Source organism: Pristis pectinata, chromosome 11 (genome assembly GCF_009764475.1).
Source record: "Pristis pectinata isolate sPriPec2 chromosome 11, sPriPec2.1.pri, whole genome shotgun sequence".
NCBI classification, from domain to species: domain Eukaryota; kingdom Metazoa; phylum Chordata; class Chondrichthyes; order Rhinopristiformes; family Pristidae; genus Pristis; species Pristis pectinata.
The window spans coordinates 39,849,313-39,874,124 of NC_067415.1; the positions used below are offsets into that span (position 1 = coordinate 39,849,313).

The 24,812-nt window shown below is 38.3% G+C and overlaps 2 protein-coding genes across 2 annotated transcripts; one reads left to right on the forward strand and one right to left on the reverse strand.

The window, feature by feature from the left end:
- mrpl30 (mitochondrial ribosomal protein L30) lies at positions 1-8,988 on the reverse strand. The gene is made up of 5 exons (XM_052026229.1): positions 8,826-8,988; positions 6,223-6,306; positions 3,489-3,635; positions 734-807; positions 1-188 (listed from the first exon to the last, which is right to left on the reverse strand). Exons 1-5 carry the CDS (start codon positions 8,859-8,861, stop codon positions 56-58), a joined length of 474 nt encoding a protein of 157 aa, XP_051882189.1. The 5' UTR covers positions 8,862-8,988; the 3' UTR covers positions 1-55.
- A 156-nt stretch (positions 8,989-9,144) lies between these two features.
- mitd1 (MIT, microtubule interacting and transport, domain containing 1) lies at positions 9,145-24,737 on the forward strand. Its single transcript, XM_052026230.1, is given in 11 exon segments — positions 9,145-9,292; positions 13,031-13,186; positions 14,402-14,503; positions 17,123-17,143; positions 17,146-17,186; positions 17,189-17,239; positions 17,241-17,261; positions 17,685-17,768; positions 18,588-18,703; positions 20,148-20,211; positions 24,477-24,737. Coding segments are annotated over 10 exon segments (741 nt in total). The 5' UTR covers positions 9,145-9,292; positions 13,031-13,041; the 3' UTR covers positions 24,573-24,737.
- Positions 24,738-24,812: the final 75 nt, after the last annotated feature.

Consider the following 24,812-nt stretch of genomic DNA (forward strand, 5'->3'; position numbering starts at 1 on the left):
TCTTTAGAAACCATCTAAAATTTATTTCATGTACAAGTTAAGGACAATCAGCAACTTAAGATTCATGACTTTTTTGCTTCAATGGTTGAAGGTGTCGTCTTATTATCAATTCCCCAGTGCTCTTCAGGTAAGTGTCAGCGAGCTCCTGCTCTGTTGGTAGTCCTTGTGGTAGTTTCAGAGGTTGCACTCTGGAAATAAACAGAACATTGTCACCAAATTTTAGTCAAAATTTAAACTTGGTATTGGTTTATTATTGTCACTTGTACCAAGGTACTGTGGAAAAACTTGTCTTGCATACTGTTTGTACAGATCAATTCATTACAGTGCACAGAGGTAGTGCAGGGTAAAAACGATAACAGAATACAGAGTAAAATGTCACAGCTACAGGGAAGTGCATTGCAGGTAGACAATAAGGTGCAAGGTCATAAGGTAGATTGTGACGTTAAGAGTCCATCTTATCATACTAGGGAACCGTTTAATAGTCTTACAACAGCGGGATAGAAGCTGTCCTTGAGCCTGGTGGTATGTGCCCTCAGGCTCCTGTATCTTCTGCCTGATGGGAGAAGAGAGAATGTCCTGGGTGGGTGGGGTCTTTGATTATGCTGGATGCTTCACCAAGGCAGTGAGAGGTATAGATATAGTCCATGGAGGGGAGGCTGGTTTCCGTGATTAAGCTTAAGCCAAAGGAAAAGTTTATTTGTTTAATACCTTATAAGAAAATGTATTCACATACCTGATAAGGTGCTTGATGACTTTCAGTTTATTATTAACTGATGGAACATTCTTATGGATCCGTGGCTGATTTGACTGGTAAGAGAGAATATTTTAGTTATTTAGGAAAAATAAGGTAGCAAAGTCAGTTGAAGTGAATCTAAGAAATCTGTCTTTTTGGAAATCTGATTGCACAAGCCCACCTACCTATAAACTCTCAATGGTATACATTATCTTAATTCTAGTTCACCACTCAAGTTTAGTTATCAGCACAAAATCTTACAGTAAGTCTTACTGCAACAAATGCAGCCACTCCCTAGGCAAATTGAAGTAGCATTTAAAATAATAATCTGCTGTTTCTAGGCCTGGAAGGTTGTTTACCTGGCCCAGCCAAGGTGTTGTAACTACAAAGCATTGTACTGATTTGGGTTAGCATGTACTCAACTATTAGTAAGATTTTTGTTAAGTACGCATAAACTAAAAGAAAAATCAATATTTATCTGTGTTAAGTTATGTGGATGGAGACAAGTCTCCAGAAAACATAAGACCATAAGATATAGGAGTAAAATTAGGCTATTCAGCCGATCGAGTCTGCTCCACCATGGCTGATTCTTTCAACCCATTCTTCCGCCTTCTCCCTGTAGCCTTTAACTGCCTTACCAATCAAGAACCTATCAATCTCTACTTTAAATGCACCCAATGACTTGGCCTCCACAGCCTTCTGTGACAATAAGTTCCACCCTCTGTTAAACCTATCCTTGAAGAATGTTTTCTTCTGTAGCAATTAGGGTAGCAAAAACATTTAGGAAATCTAAATTGTTCTATTTATGATTACAAAATTGACTCCTGCCCTTTTCTCCTGATTTAAAAGTTTCAATTCTTGCCAGCTTTTCCTTTGATGCCACATCCCAAATAAAAGGTGATATTGATGACTACAGGAATAGTTAAGTTAAATATTAATTATAACCATGAGCAAGGACCAAATCATTAAAAGCCATGTCAAAAATGAACAAAAAGGATGGATTTGATTAATATTTTAGCAGAACAAGGAATGCCAGTAATAATGCTGAATATGAAAGTATGCATGCACAAAAAAACAAACCCAGTGAATAGAATTGACTGTATTCATCCAAGTATACCACTGATGCCGATATTCATGACTGTCAAAAACCTTTGAACTTTTTTTTTAGAAATGTCTCTAAAATGGGGGTAAGGGGACAGTTAGGGGCCCTTCTTATTTATGACATACTAGGCCATTTCAGCCTATCTGGTCCATGCCACCTAACACAGCGATCCCATCAGTTCCATTCTGCCTTTCATTTACTTATGCTGGTGTAACTTATTCTCTCACATGCTCATTAACTGTCCTTTGGTTCTTTTGAAAACTAACCTATACCGGGGGTAATTTGCAGTAGCCAGTTAACCTTGGGACATAGAAGTGAAACAGAGCACCCAGGAGAAACCTACCCATTCAAAGGGAGAACATCCAAATTCCATAGATAGACTCAAGATCAGGATCAAACCTGGAGCCATGGAGTCACTGTTCGAACAAAGATCATTCCATACAAAGTTCAGGGCTGAATTTGAAATACAGCTGTTCCTTTCATTTCAGCATTTAATCTCAACTTTGTCTAGCTCTTCCCTATTGAAGTACCTGGTATCAGCTCAATTTGGCCCATTTTTAAAAAAAGTGCAAAAAGTCAACAACTAAAATCAAGTTTGTTTTGCTTCAATGCATGTAAAATAGCTCAGAGGTGCACCAAGGTTACCAACTTAGTCTCCTAAGTCAACATTCTTTTAGACAGGGAGGATCCTGGTTCACTACCATAACTGAGGAAGTGACCATCTACATAAATTGGTAAATCCTTCAGCATTGGAGTTACCAGAGCCATTAGAAGTAGTTCCATTAGAAGGAAACACTGCAGCAAATTAAGGGGGCTATGCAGATGAACTGCAAGTAGGCTGAATAATGGCACTCCAAACTTAATGCATTAAGTTTACAATGTTGTGTACAGGAAAAATGGCCAAAATGTATGCTATGAAAAATGAAGGAAAAGCTCAATAATGAGTGTGGAAAAACCCAAAGAATCAAACTATTCAAGAAATAAAGGGTAGCAACAAGGGTAACAACAAAGCCAACAGAATGCTGTTAAACTTAATCAATACACTGGACGATAAGTCCAGTTAGACTCCATCTCCAAGTTGTTTACCTGTTCTGGTTACTGAAATTGAGAGATTCAGACAATGAAGATTATGTAGGGAAGAACCATGGGGCTAACCATTACAGTCAGGCACTTGAGTTATGAGAATGATTGGATATATTTAGGCTTTTCAGCTTATAAAGGAGGTAACAATCTTTTTACATTTACTGTTTTGTATATTTTTGTAAAAGTATAGACAGCTACAAGATGTAGGAATACAACAAAGCAATAAAGTGAAACTTTGGAACTGATATCACCAGAGTGAACCAACATGTGCTTATTATTGTGCAGCTATCAGCAGATGGATTTTAAGATTAATAGTTTGAGGATGTTAATTAGAAATGACCCATGGGAGGGCTGAAAGGTCAGGTAGTTCATTTTCAGGAAAGAGGTTGGATGCCACAGCTAAATAGCAAAGATGCAATAGAGTGCTGGGTTTGGACTACACAAGGGACAAAAATCCAAAAGTGATTCAATAGCTAAAAACTGAAAACAAAACTTCTATTTCTGTATTGAATCACAGACTATAGTATTATGAACAAACACAAGAGACAACACATGCAAAGGATAATTCACCTTATCCAATCCAAGGTCATGAACAATTTTCTTTTCCCAATATGGACGCCGTTTTGTACATCTTATTCTGGTAATAATGTGCAGTTGGTGTGGCTGGTCTGGATCACCATTATATTTTTCATGATCTGCTGGTTCCACTTCAAACATCTACATCCAATGATGACAAATACATGTTTATACAGATAAATCAAGTTAGTTATAGGACTCTCACAACCAGAGCTAAATCCAAAACACAAGATGCTGAATGAGAATTCTCAAATTGTGGGGACTTAGAATCAAGCTAATCATATTCCCTTGTTCTTTTCCCATAAACTTGCAGAATTTCTCTCAAGTATTTATCCAATTCCCTTCTGAAAATCCTTATTGAATGTGATTCCACACACTTTCAAGCAAACCACTCCACATGTAAAGGAAAAATATTTTTCCATATTGACCAACTAATTTTCCCACTAGTTGCCAACCCTTATACTGCAGGGGAGTTTTAATGTTTTTATCAAAACCATTAACAATTTTAAAACCATTCCCTATCTTCTCTGCTCTAAGTAGAACAGGATCAGCTTCTCCCGTCTCCATACAACTGACATCTCTCTTCCTTGATCTCTGGATTCTCTGAAATCTCTCTACATTCCAGCAAATCTCTGTATCAAAAATAAAGATAACCTGTAAGGATTTGAGATAGTAAACTCCATAACATACAAGTTACTTATCCTCCTTAAGGCCTTAGGCCTCAACATTCTTGAAGCAGTGCCCAGAAGTGAATATTCCAAATGAAGCCCAAATATTGAAACTATATAGTACAACTTTCATGGTCTTTTAATGTCTCTTTAATAAATTACAAGAATATCATATTCTTTAAACAATCTCCTTCAAGGTTTGTGTAGTACGCCACAAAGTCTCACCATTCCCAAACCCTTTTTAAATATCTTATTGCCTCACTTCATTATTCCTACGAAGAGATACCACTTCACTGCTTTAAAATTACATTTGCCATGTGTCTGCTGTATTGTGGAGGGTCGTGCCTGTCATGTGACAGCACTGCCAATCAAGGTTTGGCTCCCCCCCCCACCCATCAGTGCACACCTGACCATTGGTCCCTTTAAGCACCTTTGTACTTGGCCTTGGGCCATTGGCCTTTGTGATTGATTAGTCCTTGCTGGCACCGGGCCATTGGCCTTTGTAAATTACCTGGGCTGGACCCCCAGCCCTCCAGCACTATAAAGAGTGCCACATGTGCTCAGCTCACTCTCTTTTGCCTGCCCCAAGGGATCACCCTGCTTCATCCCAGGCCGAGGAACCGTGGAACGGTGCTGGAGAAATCGTTGGTGAGGTGTGCACTGTTAAAAGTGTTGGGAGCATTTTAGTTAGCATCCCTGGTAGCATAGAGCGGTGCCTACACTGGTGGGTATTGTATTGTTTTTCCTTGATTGTCTGTACCTAGTTCGTTTTGTGTGTGTGTGTATTTTACCCCATTGCGATTTTCCCACACTCACTATAAACTGTGTGTGTGTTATTCCCGTTACCCTTTCCCTGCGTTTGTCTTTTGTAAATAATTTCTCTCTAAGACTGTGTTCAGAGTCCTTGTCTTCTGAGACACATAATCTGTTTCACAACATCTGCCCACTTCACTAATCTGTAGCCTCCTGAAGTCTTGTCACCATTCTCATTGTTTACTAAAAGGTTTGTCTTAAATCTTGTCTGTACACCCAACTCCAGATCATAAATATACATCAAATATCAGCCCCTGGAAAACACAGTACTTCCTTTGAATTTGACAACATTTCCACTATTCTTTATGGTTGTGGAACTGGCAAGGAACATGCTCACTTTAATCCCATAACCTTAACTTTGGTAACAAGTTTTTGTTAAATGTCAAATGCACTTCCTTCAATCATACATAATTTATTATTGACAAATCCATCCAAACTTCATTTGTAAGCATATAATTTTCCAAGTGCTAATTCATGTCTGTATTGCGCTTTCTGCAAAGTAAATATTTTCATATTTGTATATATATGCACAGATACAATCTTATTCATTGGGATGTACTAATACTGTCTCATTGTTAATTATATGATTTAATGTTCCTTCTGAGAGACTTAGTACAAAATACACAAAGATGGTTGACAGTAGACAGCAGGAAGTATAAATTTTATAAGATGGGTAGGGTGGGGGAAGACGTGCCAATGTAGAGGCAAAATTGTGGACTTCAGCAATTATTTTCCATGAATAATTAGGAGGAAGCTGAATTTATTTACAAGTTTACTAGAGGAATCCATCCTCTTTCCCCTATCTCTCATCTCTTCATTTCTCCCAGTCTCTGACCTTCCTCCCCTCAATCCAATCCTTCTCAATGTTTTCCCTACCATAAGCCTTTACTTTCCTAATTCCAGCCTTAAAGACTTGCACTTATCCAACATATTTCCTGACCTCAAAGTCCTAAAATGAATTCTATCAACTTAAAACTTTTCCATCTCTCTTCCTTACCAATGTAGTTATACAAGATTTGCTTGTAACACCAGATGACATAAGACAGTTGACATGCAAGAAAATTAAGAGATAGCTCCACTATAAAACAGGTCTGTCAAATAATAAAAAAATGAAATAGGGGAAAGACTACAAACATTTGTGCAGCTGTGTGAGATGATACCACCAGCTAAGCAAGATTGCAGTTTTAACAGGTCATCCATCTAGTAATAAATCTCATTTATAGAATGGATACAAAATATGCTCTCACCTTTGCTGGAATACGAGTTTTTGTAAACTTCAATCGTATGAATCCAGGCCATGTTGATGGAACAGCTTTTGATTCCACTAAGTTCTGGAAAAATAAATTGAAGCAAGTCTTAAAGTAATTCATTTACTTCATGCAACAAATTGAATTCAACATTAGCTTCCTAGATCCATGGAAAATTTCAAATAAAAGGGAGTGTTCTTAGAAATATTGCTGGAAGAAGTCACAAAAGCAAGTGGTTTACAAATTGATAAATACTAACAAATTACCTTCATTGTAAATGTAAAATGGGTAATAACAAACCCAGTACATTTGTAAAATTTAAATGTTTGAAATATTAGTACTCTGCCCCCACCCAGCTCAGTAGCCACGATCTGACACTTGATCCAGTTAAACCCGGTAGCTAACCAAGGGTATTGATTGTAGGAAACTTGGCAATGAATTACAGGGAGGTAGATATTTCAAACTTGAACGTGCTTCTTGCCCGGCACTTGTATAGAATGATAATTACCAATTATTGATCCCCAAATACCACTCTCATAACTGATCCTTCAGTGCGTCCAGAAAAGTTTTCTCAAGCAGTATGTCACTGGCCCTACTGGAGAGGGGGCAACACTGGACCTCCTCTTGGGAAATGAGACTGGGCAAGTGGCTGAAGTGTCAGTAGGGGAACGCTTTGGGGCCAGTGAACATAATTCTGTTAGTTTTACAACAGTTAGGGAAAATATCTATTTCCATGCAGTATAACTCTATGCTCATCCATCTCAATATTGTGTAAACCTCTTTGCTGGACTGCCTCTATTCTGATTCATGGTGTTCTGCCTGGTATCTCATAAAGAACCCTTGCTCATGACATTTAAAACATTTTGCAGCACTTAACTGACGGGCTTGAGCCAAGTGGTTCCCATGTCAATGAAGCCATAATGTGAATGTAGAAAACAATATTGTTCATAGAAATAGAACCACACAATTGTGTGACATTGGAAAATTATAGCAGGGTTTCCAATCATAACCGTTTTTCATGCCACTTGTGTGTATATGACCCAGACTCAATGTTGGAGCTCTTGCCATTCTTCCTGCTGTTGACTGTTATACCGCATTTAAGTTATCAAGTGCTAACCAAAACTCCTTCACATTTTTAAGAGGCCTTTTCCCTAGATGTGGCTATCCTGCATAAGCATTTGAATATTGGATTATGCATGTTTGTTAACATGGACTGGATATGTTTATCCATAGGTCCACAAATTAACCTCCTCCTCAGCAAACAATCAGAAAAATTAAATTACCATGCCATGATAGGTTTTTCAGAACAACTATTAATTATCATTGTCTTCCCAGTCTTTGAGCAAAGTTCCCACACTTAATTCTTCATAATTTCTGATGCCACTGAATTGAAATGGCTTTGCAATTTATTTAATATTTCAATGAGTGGTATATAATTTTCCAGTGACATGCAATTGTGTGTTTCAATTTTTATTTACAAGATTATTTTCTTTCACATGTGGCTTCATAAGGAACATCTTCACCCTTGTCCTTTATGTTAATAATGTTGCTTGCCCACAAAACATCTCCACCCTTTTAATCCCATGCTTTATCGTAGCCTCTGATTCCAATATACCCAGCTTGGGATCAACCCGTATTTATTGTCCCAAGATTTGCAAACTGTCTTCTGCGTGCAGCCAATTTTGTGTCCACTATCCTTTTTCCTGGCCTTAAGCTCATGTTCAGTTTAGGATGTGAACCTAGAAATTTAGCACACTCGTACAGCACAATATTGTCAAATCTGATGACTCTATATTCTTTACTGTCTCATTCTCGACACTGACGTAGACCATGCGTTTTCTGTGGATATTTGACATCCAACAAGTCCAGTTGCAGAGTGTAGAGACAAATACATGAGACACAAGCAGTTCAAAACAATATATATATTTTTAACAGGGGCTCTTCGTAGATTGCCTCTCATGAGTTTTCAATAAACGGCTAAAGGTTATTATTTTAAAACCTACAAACACTATAGGTAGATTCTGCCTATGTTTCTACACTTCAACCACCATGGGGTGTTAATAAAGCAATGAGGAGGTGGTGGCAGAGATCCAATACCCAACAAAAGGGCGTGCAACGTCAATATATTTTGCACATTGCCTCCCATTCCACCAAAGGGGCATGCCTCTGGTGACCTCCCATCGAAACGGCGCAGCCTTTGAAATTACCATGTTGCCAGTAAAAACAGACAAACAGTAATGGCAGTTTTTCTGGGATTATTTGCAGGAAACTATTAATCTAACAATCAGCATGAGGAAACTGGTGCACCGAGGGAAACCCATGTGGCTAGAGAGAACGTGCAAACTCCATTCCGAGGCCAGATCCGAATCTAGGTCGCTGGGACCGTGAGGCCTCGGCACTATCTGCAGCGCCGCTGAGCACATTTACCCACCCGACCTTTGTGGAAGGAGACTGCCATTTACTTATGATGATATCTACTGTCTCCTTCCAAATACCTGACAATTACAAGGGCAGGAGAAGTACGTGGCCCGGAGAACTTGCGGCTCGTTTACATCTCCGCGCACAGCCTCAGCATGAAATGACGGTGAGCCCGACAAACCTACCGTCAGTCGGCCAATGTTCCGGCAGAGGACGGCCATCGCCTGAAACCCGTAGACCGCCAACTACGGCTGATTCGGTAGGAAACGCCGAAACGCAGCTGGGTTTCGTTCGGCAAAGACCAGGCGTAACGTCGTCAGTCTGCAGTGACGCCGGCTCCACGCCAATCACCCGAACCCCTCCCCGTAAACCCACGGCAGGCGCGCATGGGTGTCCCGCCCTCACCGGGCCGTGGCCGGGTACAGGCCCCACTCTGCCTCCAATTCCCGCTTCGCCGGCAGTTCTGTTTCCATTCTTACTGATATTTTGATTTTCCCGATTCACCGCCGTATTACGATGCGATTACATTGCCATCTTTCGCACGGCTCTTGACAAGAGCGACCGGGTGGTGTTGTTTGTCACCGTGGCTGGCAGGGCGGCACTTCCCGGAGTGGCCTTCCAAAACACGGGAGCTGTTGGGCTCCGGATTACAGTAAGTACCGAAGCAGGGACAAATAACAAAACAAAAGCGACGTGAGTGATGCGGGACTAAAGGGCAAGAGGCATTATAAACGTAATTATAGAGAGGAGCAAAAAACAAACTGTTGGAGGAACCCAGCGAGTGGAGACCCTTGATCTGGACTGAAAGAGTGGAAGGGGAGATAGCCAGTATAGAGGGCGGAAGGGTGGGGTAAGAGCTGGCGAGCGATAGGGGGATCCAGCTGAGGAGGAGTGATGGGCAGATGGGGTTAGGTGGGGGAAGGAAGGGTGGAAGTAACGACAGAGACGGGGTCGAGGCAACAAAGGGCTTCAGATTATGGAGTTGGATAGGAAAGGGAGCATGGAACCAAATAAGGGAGGTGGGATGGGTAAATGGAAACAGTGGAGGAATGTGTGGGTGATAGAGTAGGTTGAGGAGGGGAAAAAATTGGGTGGTGGGTAGAAGGAACTGGGTAGATCAAGAGAGAAAAAGCAGATTACCTGAAATTGAAGTATTCTATATTCATGCCATTAGGTTATAGACTACCCAGGCAGAAATTCAGGTGTTATTCCTCTATTTTGTGTTTGGCCTCACCTTAGCAGTGGAGGAAGCCAAGGACAGACATATCAATGTGAGAATGGGGAGGGGAATTAAAATGACTAGCAAAAGAGCGCCAGGTAGCCATGGCAGATGAAGCGCAGGTGCTCGGTGATGCAATTGCCTAGTCTGCACTTGGGTCTCACCAACGTACAGGAGGCCACGTCGAGAATGTTGAAGATGACGGAAATGTCAAAGAATGATGTCGATTTCTCAGGTGAAGGGTCTTCAAAGATTTCAGTCTCACTTTTTCTTGTGTCTAAATCTGATTTTTTCAATTTCCACATTGGAGCCACCTCCCCTAACTCAGTCACACTATATCATATCTACATTTGTACAATGTTTTTGATGCCAAGAAAGCCAGTATGAATTTATAAAGTGTGGTAACTGACAAGAGAATTGTTTGAAGAAGTGAATACAGTAGTTGACATGGGTATGCCCGTGGATTTTATTTGAATAAACTTCCAAATGACATTTCACAAAGTCTATCATAAGAAATGCTAAGCTAAGATTCACACTCATGAAATAATAACATTAGAAATAAAAGCAGTTGGCCAAAAAGATGTTGTTGGAAATCTGAAATAATAATAGAAAATGTTGGGAATACTGTGCAGGTCAGCCAACTCTGTTTTGCCCCCAAATGCTAACATTTCAGTTGGATGAGCTACTGCTGCAGAATCACTAACCTGAAACATCAGTTTCTTTGTGGACCAGAATATTTTCTAAGCATTGAAGGATAAGTATACAGGGCAGGCCTAATTCAAATAGAAGCATGCTAACAAATCATAATTATATATCACAAATTTATTTTAGGCACCAAAAGAAAATGCAGATTTGATAAAAAAAAATACATTTGTAATATTTATAATACCTTCCATAGGTCATGCCAAGCTGCCATATTTCCCTGGAGCCCTATCTACCACTGTGTAGTGGATCCCCACCATCATCCACCAGATTTTCATGTATTCCTCCACACCCCTATTCACCCAGCTGCTACAGAATCAATTCCCACACCCACCCATCGCTTGTTGCCTCGTTGTGAATGGATCCACTCCCTCATCTAGGTCACCATTTTGTCATTTCACACCCCACCCCCCCCAGTTCATCAGTTTGTCTCAAACCCCCTCCCACAAACACTAATGTGCCTCAGATATTCCTGCCCACGTACCCTAATAGTGGAGAAATAAAAATGTAACTCTCAAAACAAATACAGCTTTACCTCTCATGAGCCAAATACAACCTCCATGATTTCTTAAGCCCTTGTATCTGATATGTTGCAATTTCTTCATTGGACCATTGAAAAAGAAAATGTCTCATTGGTCCACAACTTAAAGGCAAAATACTTTTCATTGGAAAATTAAAGAATTCACTCTCTCATGTTTTACAACTCTTCTACAAAGTCCTTATTAAATGCACCTGAAGAATGGTCAGCGGTCTGGGTATTATTTTCTAAATGGGGAGAAAATTCAGAAATCAGAAGTGCAAAAGGGACTTGGGAGTCCTAGTTCAGGATTCCCTCAATGTTAACGCAGGTTGAGTCAGTAGTAAGATAAGATATAAGATATGGCGCCAACATAGCATGCCACCACCTTCTTAACCAGTAGGTCTTTGGAATGCGGGTGGAAACCGGAGCACCAGCAGAAAACTCACACTGACATGGGGAGAATGTACAACTGCTTACAGACAGTGGCTGGAATTGAACCCAGGTCGCTGGCACGGTAATAGTGTTACGCTAACCGCATACACCACCGTGCCTGCCCAAAAGAAGGCAAATGCATGTTAGCATTAAAGAGAACTAGAATATAAAAAGCAAGGTATACTGCTGAGGCTTTAAGGTGTTTCACAGAACCATAGTTGGAAGATTGTCAGCTATTTTGGGCCCGTATCTTGGGAAGGGATGTGCTGGCCCTGGAGAGGGTCCAGAGGAGGTTCACAAGAATGATTCCAGGAATGAAAGGGTTAACACATGAGGAACATTTGATTTCTCTGGGCCTGTACTCGATGGAGTTTGGAAGGATGAGGGGGAAATCTCATTGAACCATACCAGATACTGAAGGCCTGGATAAGAGGACGTGGAGAGGATGTTTCCATTAGTAGGAAGAATCTAGGATCTGAGAGCACAGCCTCAAAATGAAGGGATGTCCCTTAAAATTGAGATGAGGTGTTTAGCTTCAGCCAGAGGGTGGTGAATCTATGGAATTCATTGGCCACAGAGGGGGTGCTAGAGGTTAAGTCATTAGGTGTATTTAAGGCAGAGGTTGATAGGTTTTTGATTGGTAAGGGAATTAAGGGTTACAGGAAGAAGGCAGGAGAATGGGGTAAAAACAAAATCAGCCATGATTGAATGACAGAGCAGACTCGATAGGCTGAATAACCTCATTCTGCTCCTATATCTTACCGTCTTATTATACCTTAGGAAGAGTAAGATGCTTTCCTGACTGAACACAGAGTTATAGATTTCAGATGCAGGTCTTCAGAGGAGATTCTCATTTCACCTCTTGGTCCCTTTTCTTACTTTCTGACTTATTACCACTCCCTCTTGCATTTGCACCCTCATCCCTTTTGACATCTACCTTCTCAGACCTTCATGTTTTGTTCCTCATATCTTCTCTTCACTTATATGTAAATACACATTTCATTTTTAACAATTCTGATGCAAGGTCATTGACCTGAAAAATTAACTTTTTCTTCAAAAATGCTGTGTGACCTGCTGAGTACTTCCAGTATTGTATTTATGTTTTAAATTTCCAGAAAATGCAGTATTTAGCTTTTGTACATTGTGTTTTTATTCAGTGCGACGTACAAGATTGAGGGGGACTTGATCAAAGTTTAAAATATTAAAGGGGACAGTTTCTTTTCATTCAACCCCTTTTCTCTAATTAGAATCAAGACCATATTCTTATTAAATATTAGAACAGCCTCAATGCCTGAAATATGTTCCTTAATACATCTAAAAACAGTAAACCCATCTTTATGATAAAACATTAAGTTTTATTCCTAGTGTCCAATCAAGTTCAAATTCTAGTTTATTGTCATGGGCATACATACCCAGGGTACAAATGCCATGAAAATTAGCTTTCTGCAGCAGCAGAGTTTACCATTTCTTTTAATTTTAAAGATGTTTTATAAACTTTTGTTAACTATTATTTATAGATTCTGCTGCCATGTCTCAGAGTGTGTTGGCAGGAATGGAGAACTCAGCTGTGACTGTGTTGAAGAGGGCTATTGAATTGGACAATGATTCCCGTTTGCAAACAGCATTGGTTTGCTATCAGGAGGGCATCCATCTTCTTATGGAAGTGCTGAAAGGTAATAAAGCCTCTGAAGTTCCTTCAGTTATTTACTTTAGTTTATTCAGCAATTTTGAAATATCATGAGTTCTAGAACTTTCAAAAAAATCTTCACTTTCCCGTAACTTTAATTCTAAGCAGTATTACTAAATCAGAATGGAAGTTTGCAGGTTTAGTTTTTCCACCTCTAATCAATAGGGTCTTACATCAAGAACAACAAATAAAAAAAAAGACAAAAAATGGATAATGGAGATGCTCTTTCCATGGAAGAAAATAAGGTTCTGCTTCTGATCATTCACGGTGAAGTTGAAAGTGCATATGTCAAACTCACCGCCAATACTCTTTATCTTGACTTGAGCAGTATCATGATACTGATCACATCCATAGAAGTAAACCTCAGTCAACGTTTAATGCTGAAACAGTGTGTTTAATGCAGACTTGGTGAGTTGTGATCCACCTGCTCTCAATGCCTTATACTACAAAGTCATGTGTATTTTACATGGCTGTGTAAATCATATACTAGCCTGACTCCACATTTTATATTGCATGTTACTTGGCAAAACTTTGATCTCACAAGAACATTTGTTTAATGCTGTATTCTAAATATAAGTACTTTTACTATTCTACTTTTTTCTGCAGTAAATATTAATAATTATGAAAATGCTGCTGGTTACACAAGCTAAATAAACTGAACATAAGCACCAACTGAGAAGCAGGAGAATAAATTACTTCAAGAAAAGTAATGCAAGGGGCCCCAAGTGGGTTTTATGCTTATGGCCTCAATAGTTGCAATTTTTTTGTACTTGCTCTTTTGATTGTTCAATGTACAAAATCTACATTGGATATGATTCTCAAGCATATTAGCCTTGAAAGCACAAGGCTTAAACCCCAATTTGTTAGCTGCAGGAGCACAACGATTAACGGCAACATGCCTTGGGTTAGAAGAGGAATACAAAATGCATTTCAAGCAGGTTGTAACAGTGATCCCCACATTGAAAGGTCTATGTTTAAAGTAAAAGTGGTCTCAGTTACGATGACAAATGGTCTTTCAGCTATCAATGATGAATAAGCACTTGGGTAAGATACAATAGGGTTGCAAAACCAATCGAGTGCATCCAAGTATGAGTCATCGACTTCAAGAAATCAGAGAGGAATAGAACTTGGAAGCAAACCTGTTTTACACTGTATATGACATGATTGCCATACTAATTAAGGAATTTATTTGTTTTAATAGCTACAAAAGATGAAGCAAAAAAAGTCCATTATCGAAAGAAGATAACAGGCTACATGGATCGAGCAGAAAAAATTAAAGAACAGCTGAATTACCTCAAAGAAAGTAACTATTTTTGCAGTAATATTTTTGTAAGTCCCATATTTGGCATATTTTCTCAAGTCAGATGGAATCATTTGAGTACACTTTTTGTTTGCATCAATTCAAAAAACTTAAGAATAGTCAATTTTGAGCTACAATGTGCCATACAGAAAAAGGAAAATCCAATATTCAATTCTTACTCCAGGCTGATTTAACAGATTTTCACTGGGAATGGACTAAATACAGTTACAACGTCTGCTTGGTGAGGGGAGAAAATATCAGCTAAATCCTCCATTCCGTCACGTGACTGATGTATTGACTGGTGTAGGATAATTGTATAGGCTCACACAGAATCAATGGAAGTATAATGCGAACATGAATTACTCCTTCCTAATACCTTTCTCCCCCCACCGAATGGGAGAGGAAATAAGGAAGGATAAAGGGAATAGAACACCTGATTGTGTTGTAGAATGAGGTAGTATAGTTATGTCAATATCTCACCAAATCTACACTTCCCCTCCACCCCCCCCCCCCCCCCCCCCCCCCACCATAGAAATAGCAAAAGCATTTCAGTGGAGCCTACTTGGGTTTATGGAACATAGAAACAGTACAGTAACAGCACAGAATAGGCCCTTCGGCCACAATGTTGTGCCGACATGGCTAATCCTCTCTACCTACAGAATGCCCATATCCCTCTATTTTCCTCTCATTCATATGCCCATCCAAGCCCCTCTTAAAAGCCCCCAATGAGTTTGCCTCCACCAACTTATCAGGCACAACGCATTCCAGGACATCCACCATTCTGAGTGAAAAATGTACCCCTGATATCTGTTCTGATCCTACCCCTCTTGTCTTAAATGCATGCCCTCTGATATTGGATTGCTCATAATGGGAAAAAAGTTATGGCTTGTCCACCGTATCTACACCCCTCACAATTTTTACACATTGTCCCCTACAGCACAAAAATGTTTTGAGGAGAGGCAGGGAGCTGATTAACTGCCCACTCATGTGACAAAAGAAATTAAAACATTTATAGCAATGAAGCAATCTATTTAACACCACGTGACAGGTTCATGCTTTACACAAGTCTTTTATCACCCATCTTCATCAGAATCATATTCTGTGCAATCTTTTCCCACTCACATGTGGCAGTGAGCTCCACATTGCACAGAAGGTGGTCATCTGTTCTGTTAGATCAATGTTGGCAAGGTCTTTAACTTTTAACTCCGACTTTTCCAGTTTTAAGTCTATGGCTTTTTACTTTAGGGCACTTTGTGTGCTTATCCTGGTACTTTTTTTAAAATGTGCTGAGTGTTTCTGTTTGGGAATTTCCTATCCCAACCCCTTAGCCTCTGTTGCTTTATGGAAAATTGGCATCCTGTATCAAAGTCATAGTGCAGTAAATTTTCCTTTCACTATTTAAGTTCACAGCCAGAGTGATTAAGGAGGCAAATGAGATATTTGCTTTTATCAGCTGAGACACAGAATATAAAAGCAGAGTGGTCAGCTTGGATCTGCATAAAGCAATAGACTGCTTCACATTACAGTGGATTAATGGAACTATTGGCAACCCTACGCTACAACCCACTGCACTGGTAAAATGTTCTTGCTCTCCAAGTTCTGTACAATACTCTTAACTATGGCAATGTAAGTTCCACATAATGTTTGCTTTTCCGTCCTGTTGCTCTGGAAATGAATCTGGTGCTTTTACTTAAGAAAATAATTGCACTAAAATAACCTGCATCTGTGTAACTATACCCCAATCCCTTTTCTTCGACTCATTCAGCCACATTTTCTGTGGAGAATGCAACCTCCTAAATCTTCATATGATGGGATGTACATCTAATATGGAAAAACAAGGAAATTATTTGCAGCTGTTGGTTAAAACTGAATAAAGGCTTCAGAGGGCAGTTTTTGTGACTATCTAATAGCCAATTACAAGTGTGGGAATTGCAATTGTATCCATGCAGACCAGTTTATTGGGACAAGGCTTCTTTTTCTATAGAATGTTATAAATTAATTGGTTTCGTTTGTAATGACAATACAAACAGATTTATATTTCATTTTAACTTTCCAGAAGGTTTTTAAAATTTGAAAATAAAATTTCACAATTGCCATTGTAGTATCTGAACTTGCATCCTCCAAATATTCATCGCGGTCTCTTGATAATGGTTTTTTAAGTAAAAATCACCTCATGAAAATGGTAGCTTTGTTATCATCATTTTTTGAGAAGTCAGATTTCTTCCTGATAACAAACTAATGAAGCCTCAACAAGAGCATGGTTGTTATAAAAAGTTGGCTGTGTAATTTGACATTTTTTTTCCTGGACAAAAAGAATTCATCTTAAAAAATTAAACTGTTATAAAGAACTTCAATCTGAAATATAAAAATAGAAATTGTTTTGTGTATAGAATATTTTGCCAAAAGTTATGTCTAATTTTCATGCCTTTCAAGTGCCATGTTAAAATGAAACTACTGTGTTTCTGTGGTTTAGTATTTGCTCTTAATGAATGAGTAGTAAATTCTATCATTGCAGACTGTCCATCTTGGAAATTAGAAAATACTTGTGCCTCAATTATAATTCAAAGCTAAAAATATTATACAAATGTGTGAATAATCTTGTACTACCTTTCTGTATTTTAGAAGGAAAATATCATGAACAGATCAGATTCCAGAAGATGCTACTGGGTTTAGCTATGAAAAAATTGGTTCAAACCATACTTGGATTCATTTGTTACTGAGGTCTGGGTAGAAGATCCATTACATCAGGCATGTTCATCAGGTGATATTATCCTACTGTAGCCATTAGAATGCCTTGTTGCCTTCTCGAAGTTTGCCTAATTTGTAAACAAGATCACCATTTTTGTTTTTTTTTAAACTACAGTGTCCCAAACAGCACTACTTTCATGGAAGATAGGTTAAGAAAGTTGTTTTTTGTTTTACGGTCTTACCATATTTACCAGACATTGTGATTATATAGGTAAATGTAATGGACTTAATGTTATCTCTATTACGGTTAAATGAAAGGAGATGGGAGTTTATCAAGTTGTGGAATACCATTCTCAAATCTAAATATTTTACAAGATTCAAATTGGTTGAGATGAAAGTAACTAAGACATTGAAGCATACTACTTTTAAACTTAATGCAAAGCAGATTTAACTCTACAAGCTACAAAAACTATACTCATGGCATTTTTTTTTTTAGCTATACAACTTCTTGAGATTCTGTGAGATGCTTATAAAAGGACCTTGCAGTGTGAAAACTATCCATCTACTGACTTCACTTGATGTATGTAACTTACAAGTGAATCATTATGTTACTGCTGGAAGGGCCATAGTTTTTATTGCAAGCTTACAACTACAGCTAGATTGCTGCAAATACATTATTAAAGATGTTCACAGTACCAGTGTCAGGTTTTACAATTCATTTCACTGTATATTGAAAGTGTCTTTTTTGGAAACGGGTGTTTACATTAACACTTTTCCTGATTTGCTTTTACATCGTATGCACAGCAACTTCAGCTGTTTCAATGTGACGTTGATCAAAGAGAAATTTCCAAAGGGATAAAATAAAAGTTTCAGCAGTAAAGACTTAACTGTGAAGATAGCTATGTTTTTAAATCAGAGTTACAGCACCTGTTAGAAGACCCAAGAACAGATTTTGTCTTTTAACCATACCATGTGCACTCCTGGGGCAAACTGCTCTTTAGCTAATCATTAAGCTATCTGAAGCCTGGTCATCATTCAAAAACCTTGAACATAGTTTGCATAACTAATATGAAACTAGGAGCATCTTTGCCTATTTTGTATGTTAGCTATTGGCTAATTTTATAAGGGCATTGATTGTACCCTTAGAGCAGATCGTTTATGTCCTCAGGCTATGGATGCTGCAAAAGAACATTAGAGAAAGGAGGAAAAAACTAGTATAAGGAAATGCCAAAAATAAATGGACAGTTATATTTTTATGATTCTAAGTCTAATTTATGGGGAGATTGCATGCAGTATCGCTAATGCTATTCCTACCATACTTGTATCATCAGATTTTCAAACTATAATTATATTATATATATTCTTTTATTTCATCTATTCTACACCTATTCAATTTTAGAGTGGTGGTAACTTGCAGCAGACCAGTGGTCTTGAGGAAATAAAACAGTCATTGCAGAGTTACAAGATAACCTTGGAGGTGAAATACTCCTCTTCAATACATGATCGAGAAATCAGGTAACTTATTTGTGGAACTTTTTTGTAAGAAATTTATTTTACTACTTTGTCACGCCTAGTGTTTATTTAGCTTTTGTTCATAGGTTTTAGCATTCTTCACTTGTCATTTGAGACAGTGGAGAACCCTTCTAATATTTGTGCCTCCAAAGAAGCTACTAAAGTTAATTGAGATTTGTTTAATAAGAACTAAAATTTTGTCCTGATGTTTCCTCTTTTTAAGAAGAAATTTACATTTATATAACCTTTGGAATGACAGAGACAATGAAAAATTAAAATTATGCTATGTAATAATAAATGGATTGCACTGGATGAAAAGGTGATGGAATTAGATTCATTAATAATTTTCCTAAAAGAATTAGGTACAAGGAGAAAAAGATTCATGTGTTTGGTAAAAGAGGGGAAGAGTGAAAGTAACTGGCTTGCTCAAAAAGTTATGAAGATTTGATGATCCAGATGTCTTCCTGCTTTATTGCACTATTCTAGAGTTCAATGAGTATTATGTATTTCAAAAGTATTACATTATCAAGAACAAGACTTAACTACTATGATTCAATCTTTAATCCAGTCAGAAACCATTGCTCTGTCTTGAAGGCATGCAAAAAATTAACACCCACCGTACTTTTAGCATTGTATTCCAAAGACTTAATTCTCAGTAACTGCAGGGAAAATAGGACACTATCCATTCCTTTTAATCTTGTTATGATCTCTTATCAGGTAACTCTAGAAAGCAGTAAAAACACCTACAAAGTTAAAGACAGTTATCAAAAATACAAAGCAGGGGCAGGCAACTTTTATGGAATAAGAAACAGAGTTAACATTTCAGATTGATTACATGTGAACAAAAACATTCTGATGAAAGGTGATCTAACTGAAAAGCTAAGTTTGATTCTTTCTTGCACACACGCTGGTAGTCTGTTGTGCATTTTCAGTTTTTACACTGAGGTAAATAGACCAAGGTCATTGAGTGCAGGTAAGGTTCTTCAAGTCATCCTTTGTCTACTAAAACCACTCACAGTACTGATACATACTGTCCAATCTTTACAGCATTTGGTTATATTAATACCTTGATTTAGTTAAGTTTCTCTACATTAAGTAGATTTTTTATTCTGTACAAGGTATAGTTCACATATTGCTCCCATTCTTCCCAATCCCTGCACAACCTTGAAAAAATGAAATGAGTGCAGACCAATAAAATTAAATATACCTCAATTATGAATTGTAGAAATATAAAGTAACTTCAATTGAACGTGATTGGTATATTTACAGATGTTTCTGATTCCAGTTTCTAAATGTAATAGTATCTTTTACAACTGATGTTTTAATGTTCTTTGTGCCATAATTTAGATACAAGAACATTATTAAGTATACACTTTGCATTACTTTTCAGAAAACTGACTTTTTAAAAAATAAAAAGTGTGTAATTGTAATATTTTATCCATGACAGATTCAACAATGGGTGGATGATCAAGATTGGAAGAGGATTAGATTACTTAAAAAAACACAGGTTTGTTTCTTGAAGGAGGTCTGACGATCAAGGCACACTAATTCAAAATAAATGATCTTATTTCTACATGATATAGATGAAATATTGAAAAAGGTGGCAGCTGTCCCAAGCTCAATACGTTTAAGAATTAACATACAACAATATGACCTCTTACCTGATGCACTTTGTGCTCATGATTGTCTATAGTAACTACTAATTCAGCATGCTGGGCCTGATTGTCACCTTTTAAACACTTACCGACTTATTTTCATACAAAAAGATTAAGACCACGACCTTCCAGAACCCTTCACCTTGGTTATGGAAATGCAATGACTTCCAGTTTGGCCAGAACACAACAATAATATACCAGTAATCTTCGGAGAGGTATTGGACACTGAGAAGGGAAGACAGTTAAAGTAAGTGACAAGCCTTGTTCAGAAAAGTAGGATTCATAGAGGCTAAAGAATGACCTGGATTTTGCAGTCAGCAATGAAGAATTAGCATTGAACGAATCACCATGCTGACAGGCATAGGTGTAACCTCAGTATCGTCATGCATCAAGTGTTGCAACCCTCTACAGGTTGTTTTGTAGTATTGGAACAGGGAATACAGTAGTGTTACCCTACAATCAGATTGAAGAAATCTCACTGAGGAGTCTAACTTAGGAATACCAAACATGTATTTGACTCTTGCATTGGAAACAAATAGAGTTTTAGGCAGAAAAATGGAATTAAGTGAGAGAGATAAGATGCAAAAGAAACATGTTAAGTAAATTTGCAATACTAAATTCTAAAGCAAACAGTACACTGTGAAAATAAAAATTTGAGTCATATCATTTGTCAGAAATTTATCATCCATTAAAAATTAACTTGCAGCCAACTGCCTATTTTTCTCTTCTACCTTTAGTAGCAACTAGTGGGGTGAGAACTGGAAACTTAATCCCTGACACAGATTCAAACCAGGTTTTGTAGGCACATCCTGTGGAGTTTATTTGGACTGCACTCCCAGGTTTCCATTGTGCATCCATGAACTGTAGAAGTTGTTGTTCTGTATCTTAAATATTGCTTTTAAAAGTAATGGTAATGAAAGTGTTTGAGAAGAGATGACAACTTTTACAAAAAATTGCAGTTTTGTATGAAAGTTTATTCAACATGAGACTTGGAAAGCCAGCAGTGGAGTACGAGGCCAGACGTGGAGGTAAACAGTAATGCGGATGATGTAAACAGACAGGCAGCATCATGCTGATGGTCAGCCAGCAGGTGTGCCGAGTACCACCATTAGGACATTTGGAAAAAGTTAGAACCCTTAGTTTTATATGCCTGCTCTCCACTAGCAACCATGTCACCACAAAAAGTTAGAGCAGTCACAGGGCTAGCACAGGGAAGAGTGATGTCAAGGGTTGGGTTAAGTATGATCCAACTTGATGGTTTTGAATCCATGATCAGGAGCACCAAGGATACACAGGCAGATTTACCTTGAACAAATACAACGGAATTGAAATGAGACAGGCAATGTAGGGAAGAGAAAGGAACTAATATGTTAAATACCAGATAAGACAATATGTTTAGCTTATGCAATAACCCTGTCAGCTGCTGTACAGAACAAATTTATTTCTCTCTCTCCCATAATGTGCCCATTTTCTGCCCTGCCAGTGCAGCCACATTAGATCAGATAATGTCTTTTATTACAGCAAAACAGCAAACTTCACGGAAAGCAACTGCTTTCTCCGCATACTGAAATCCTTATTTCTGATTCCATTTGACATGATTAGTGTGATTTCAATCCATGTTTGACTGGGGAGAAACCTTGCCCTTCATTGTTCATAGTGAGCATCAAGATACAAGACATTGAATGAGGCAGATCAGGTAATGGTCAGAAGAATGGAGTAAGGGAGATCAGAAATAAACATGGTCTTAAAATGTCAGAATTATCAATAGGCACGCCTGAAAGGTAGGGGTTTCTGGCAGCATGACAGAAGATAACTGCTTCAGCAAATTTGCCTTTGTTTTATTTCTATATTAATTACCCTTCCTTTCAGTGCCTTTTAGGCATAGAATAAGCATTAAAAATTAAACAAACTCTTTCATCATTATCTTTTCTGTTGAGAAATGTTCAGTGTGTCCCAAATTGTGCCATATCTCCCTGGCACCTGAGTGTGAGGAATATATTTTACAGTTACTGCCTTTTTGTTTTATCTAGTTGACCAAGGTAAAATCTGTATTACTTTTATGGCTTAAATTATACAAGTTCATTTTGAAATGTCTTTCTCATCAATTTTTTTGGCAGTTGATGCAAATTTGGATCTACTAAAGTTACCTTTTGATTGCAATTTAAGTCAATCCTATATGGGTTTATAGACTCAGTACCAATAACATTCGCTTCTGATGTGAAGCTGTGCTTTTTGCGTGTGCTTCCCATTATTCTGGTTTACTAAGCAAACTCAATAATATACAATGATAATGCAGCAAAAAAAAACTGCGAGAAGAAGTCAGCAGGTCATGCAGCATCTGTGAAGGCAAAGGAGTAGTTGATGAGTTTGGTCACGACCCTGCATCAGGACCGAGAGTGTAGAGGGAAGATAGCCAGTATATAGAAGTGAGAGGGAGGGATGAGACAGAGGCTGGTAGGTGACAGGTAGAACCAGATTTTTTTTTGGGGGGGGGAGGAATTGTTGAAACAAAGGCCAGTAGGTGATAGGTGGAACTAGGTCATGGAGGAATGATGGGTAGATGGAACCAGATGGGTGAGGGGCAAGGATAGAATGGTTGGACAGCCCAATGGTTTGAACATTGAATTTTCCAATTTCAGGAAACCAACTCCCCATGTTCCTTTCCTACACCCACCAGTCCTTCCAGGGTCTCTCCCTTTTTTCCACCTTCTCCTTCCCACCCCCACTGTTAAAGTCACATCTCATTGTGACCCAAAAAGTCCAGAACCAAGTTAAAAGTAATCAACAGACCTTTATTGTTTCACGCCTGCGGGAGTGGGGGGTACAGATGGCTTAATCTTTTACAACGGCAGTATAACCATTAACTCTTTGTTCAGCAGCGTTCCCTTCCCATTGTCCTCTACACCACCACCAAGATTTATCACTCTCTCCTTTCTGGTTCCATCAGCTCATCACCCACATATCTATCTATATGGGTTGTTTCTCCCTTAGTTCACTTATCCCCTTCCCCCCATCTGGTTCCATCTGCCCATCATCCCTCCCCTATCTGGTTCCACTTATCACTTATCAGCCTGCCTCTACCCTTCCCTCTCCCCTACCCTACCTGGCTCTATCTGCTTAAAATTTTCTTCTTTTTCTTTTCTTATGTTTCCACCTATCACGTACTAGCCTCTCATCTTTACCCTGCCCATCATCCCCCCCCCCCCCCCCCCCTTCCAACACCAATTTGGTTCCACTTGTCACATCCCTCCCTCTCAATTCTATATATTGGCTATCTTCCCTCTACACTCTGTCCTGACCTGAAACATCAAATATCCCTTTGTCTCCACAGATGCTGCTTGACCCACTGAGTTCTTTCAACAGTTCATTATTTTTTTGCACCAGATTCCAGCGACTGCAGTGGCTTGTGTCTTCCGATAACCTGCTTTATTTCAAAGTAGGTTGAAAATGCAGAAACTTAGTTTATTCATCAACAAAAGATATCAATATAATAATGCAAAGCATATACAATCCACTGATGGCAAAATTATTCAAGTTAAACAATATCCCTTCTATTTCCAAGACCTGACTTCTGGCAGCCATATCTTATCTTCCAGCCATATCTTATCTTCCAGTATTCACAGACATAATGAATCAAAAGACTTTCCAACACGTTGGGTATCAGCTATTTTCCTGGTTACTGAGTGTACAAATTGCTTATTGTATTTAATTTTTGTGCAGCTGTAATTAACTTTTATCCAAGGGTATATTGATAATTAACTTTAAAATAAGAATCCAAAATAATTGTTTCTGCAAATCTTGAGTGCAGAATCAACCATCCGAAAATATTTTCATTAAGTGTACTTAGCTGAATCATTTGGGCAACTGACACATCAAGTGCACGAAGGAGAAATCAATGAGAGTATAAACAAGAAGTGGAGGAAAGAACAGCAGAGAACAGGGAGAGAAAATAAAAATAAACAAAGAGCCGCCTGACAATCACCAAATTGGTGAATGACACAATTTGGTCAATTTGTCACACAACTATTTCTTTAAATTGGAAGTACTGAAAATGGTGAGATTTCATTTTTTAAAAAATAACATAAATGATTCTTCAGATCATTTTCATGTTTTGTCTCCAGGGACGATTTTCGATTGGTTACTGTGATTTTGACCTGAGACAATGTCACGAAACTACAGTGGACATTTTCCATATCAAGCATACAAAGAATTCATAACTTGGAGCAACGACTATTCTAATGATTTTATTACTATTATGTTATGAAATTGATGTTTAAAAGATTTAAATATTTTGTAGTTATTAAGTTACTATCACTTGAATATCTGACACACTGAAGAGTTTTCTTACTAAAAAATAAACTTAAAATGCTAAATGTAACAATTCTGCTGTTTTTTTGAACGTTTAATAGTTTGTACATTTGATAACAGTTTTGTCTTACAGCTCCATGTTAATGTCA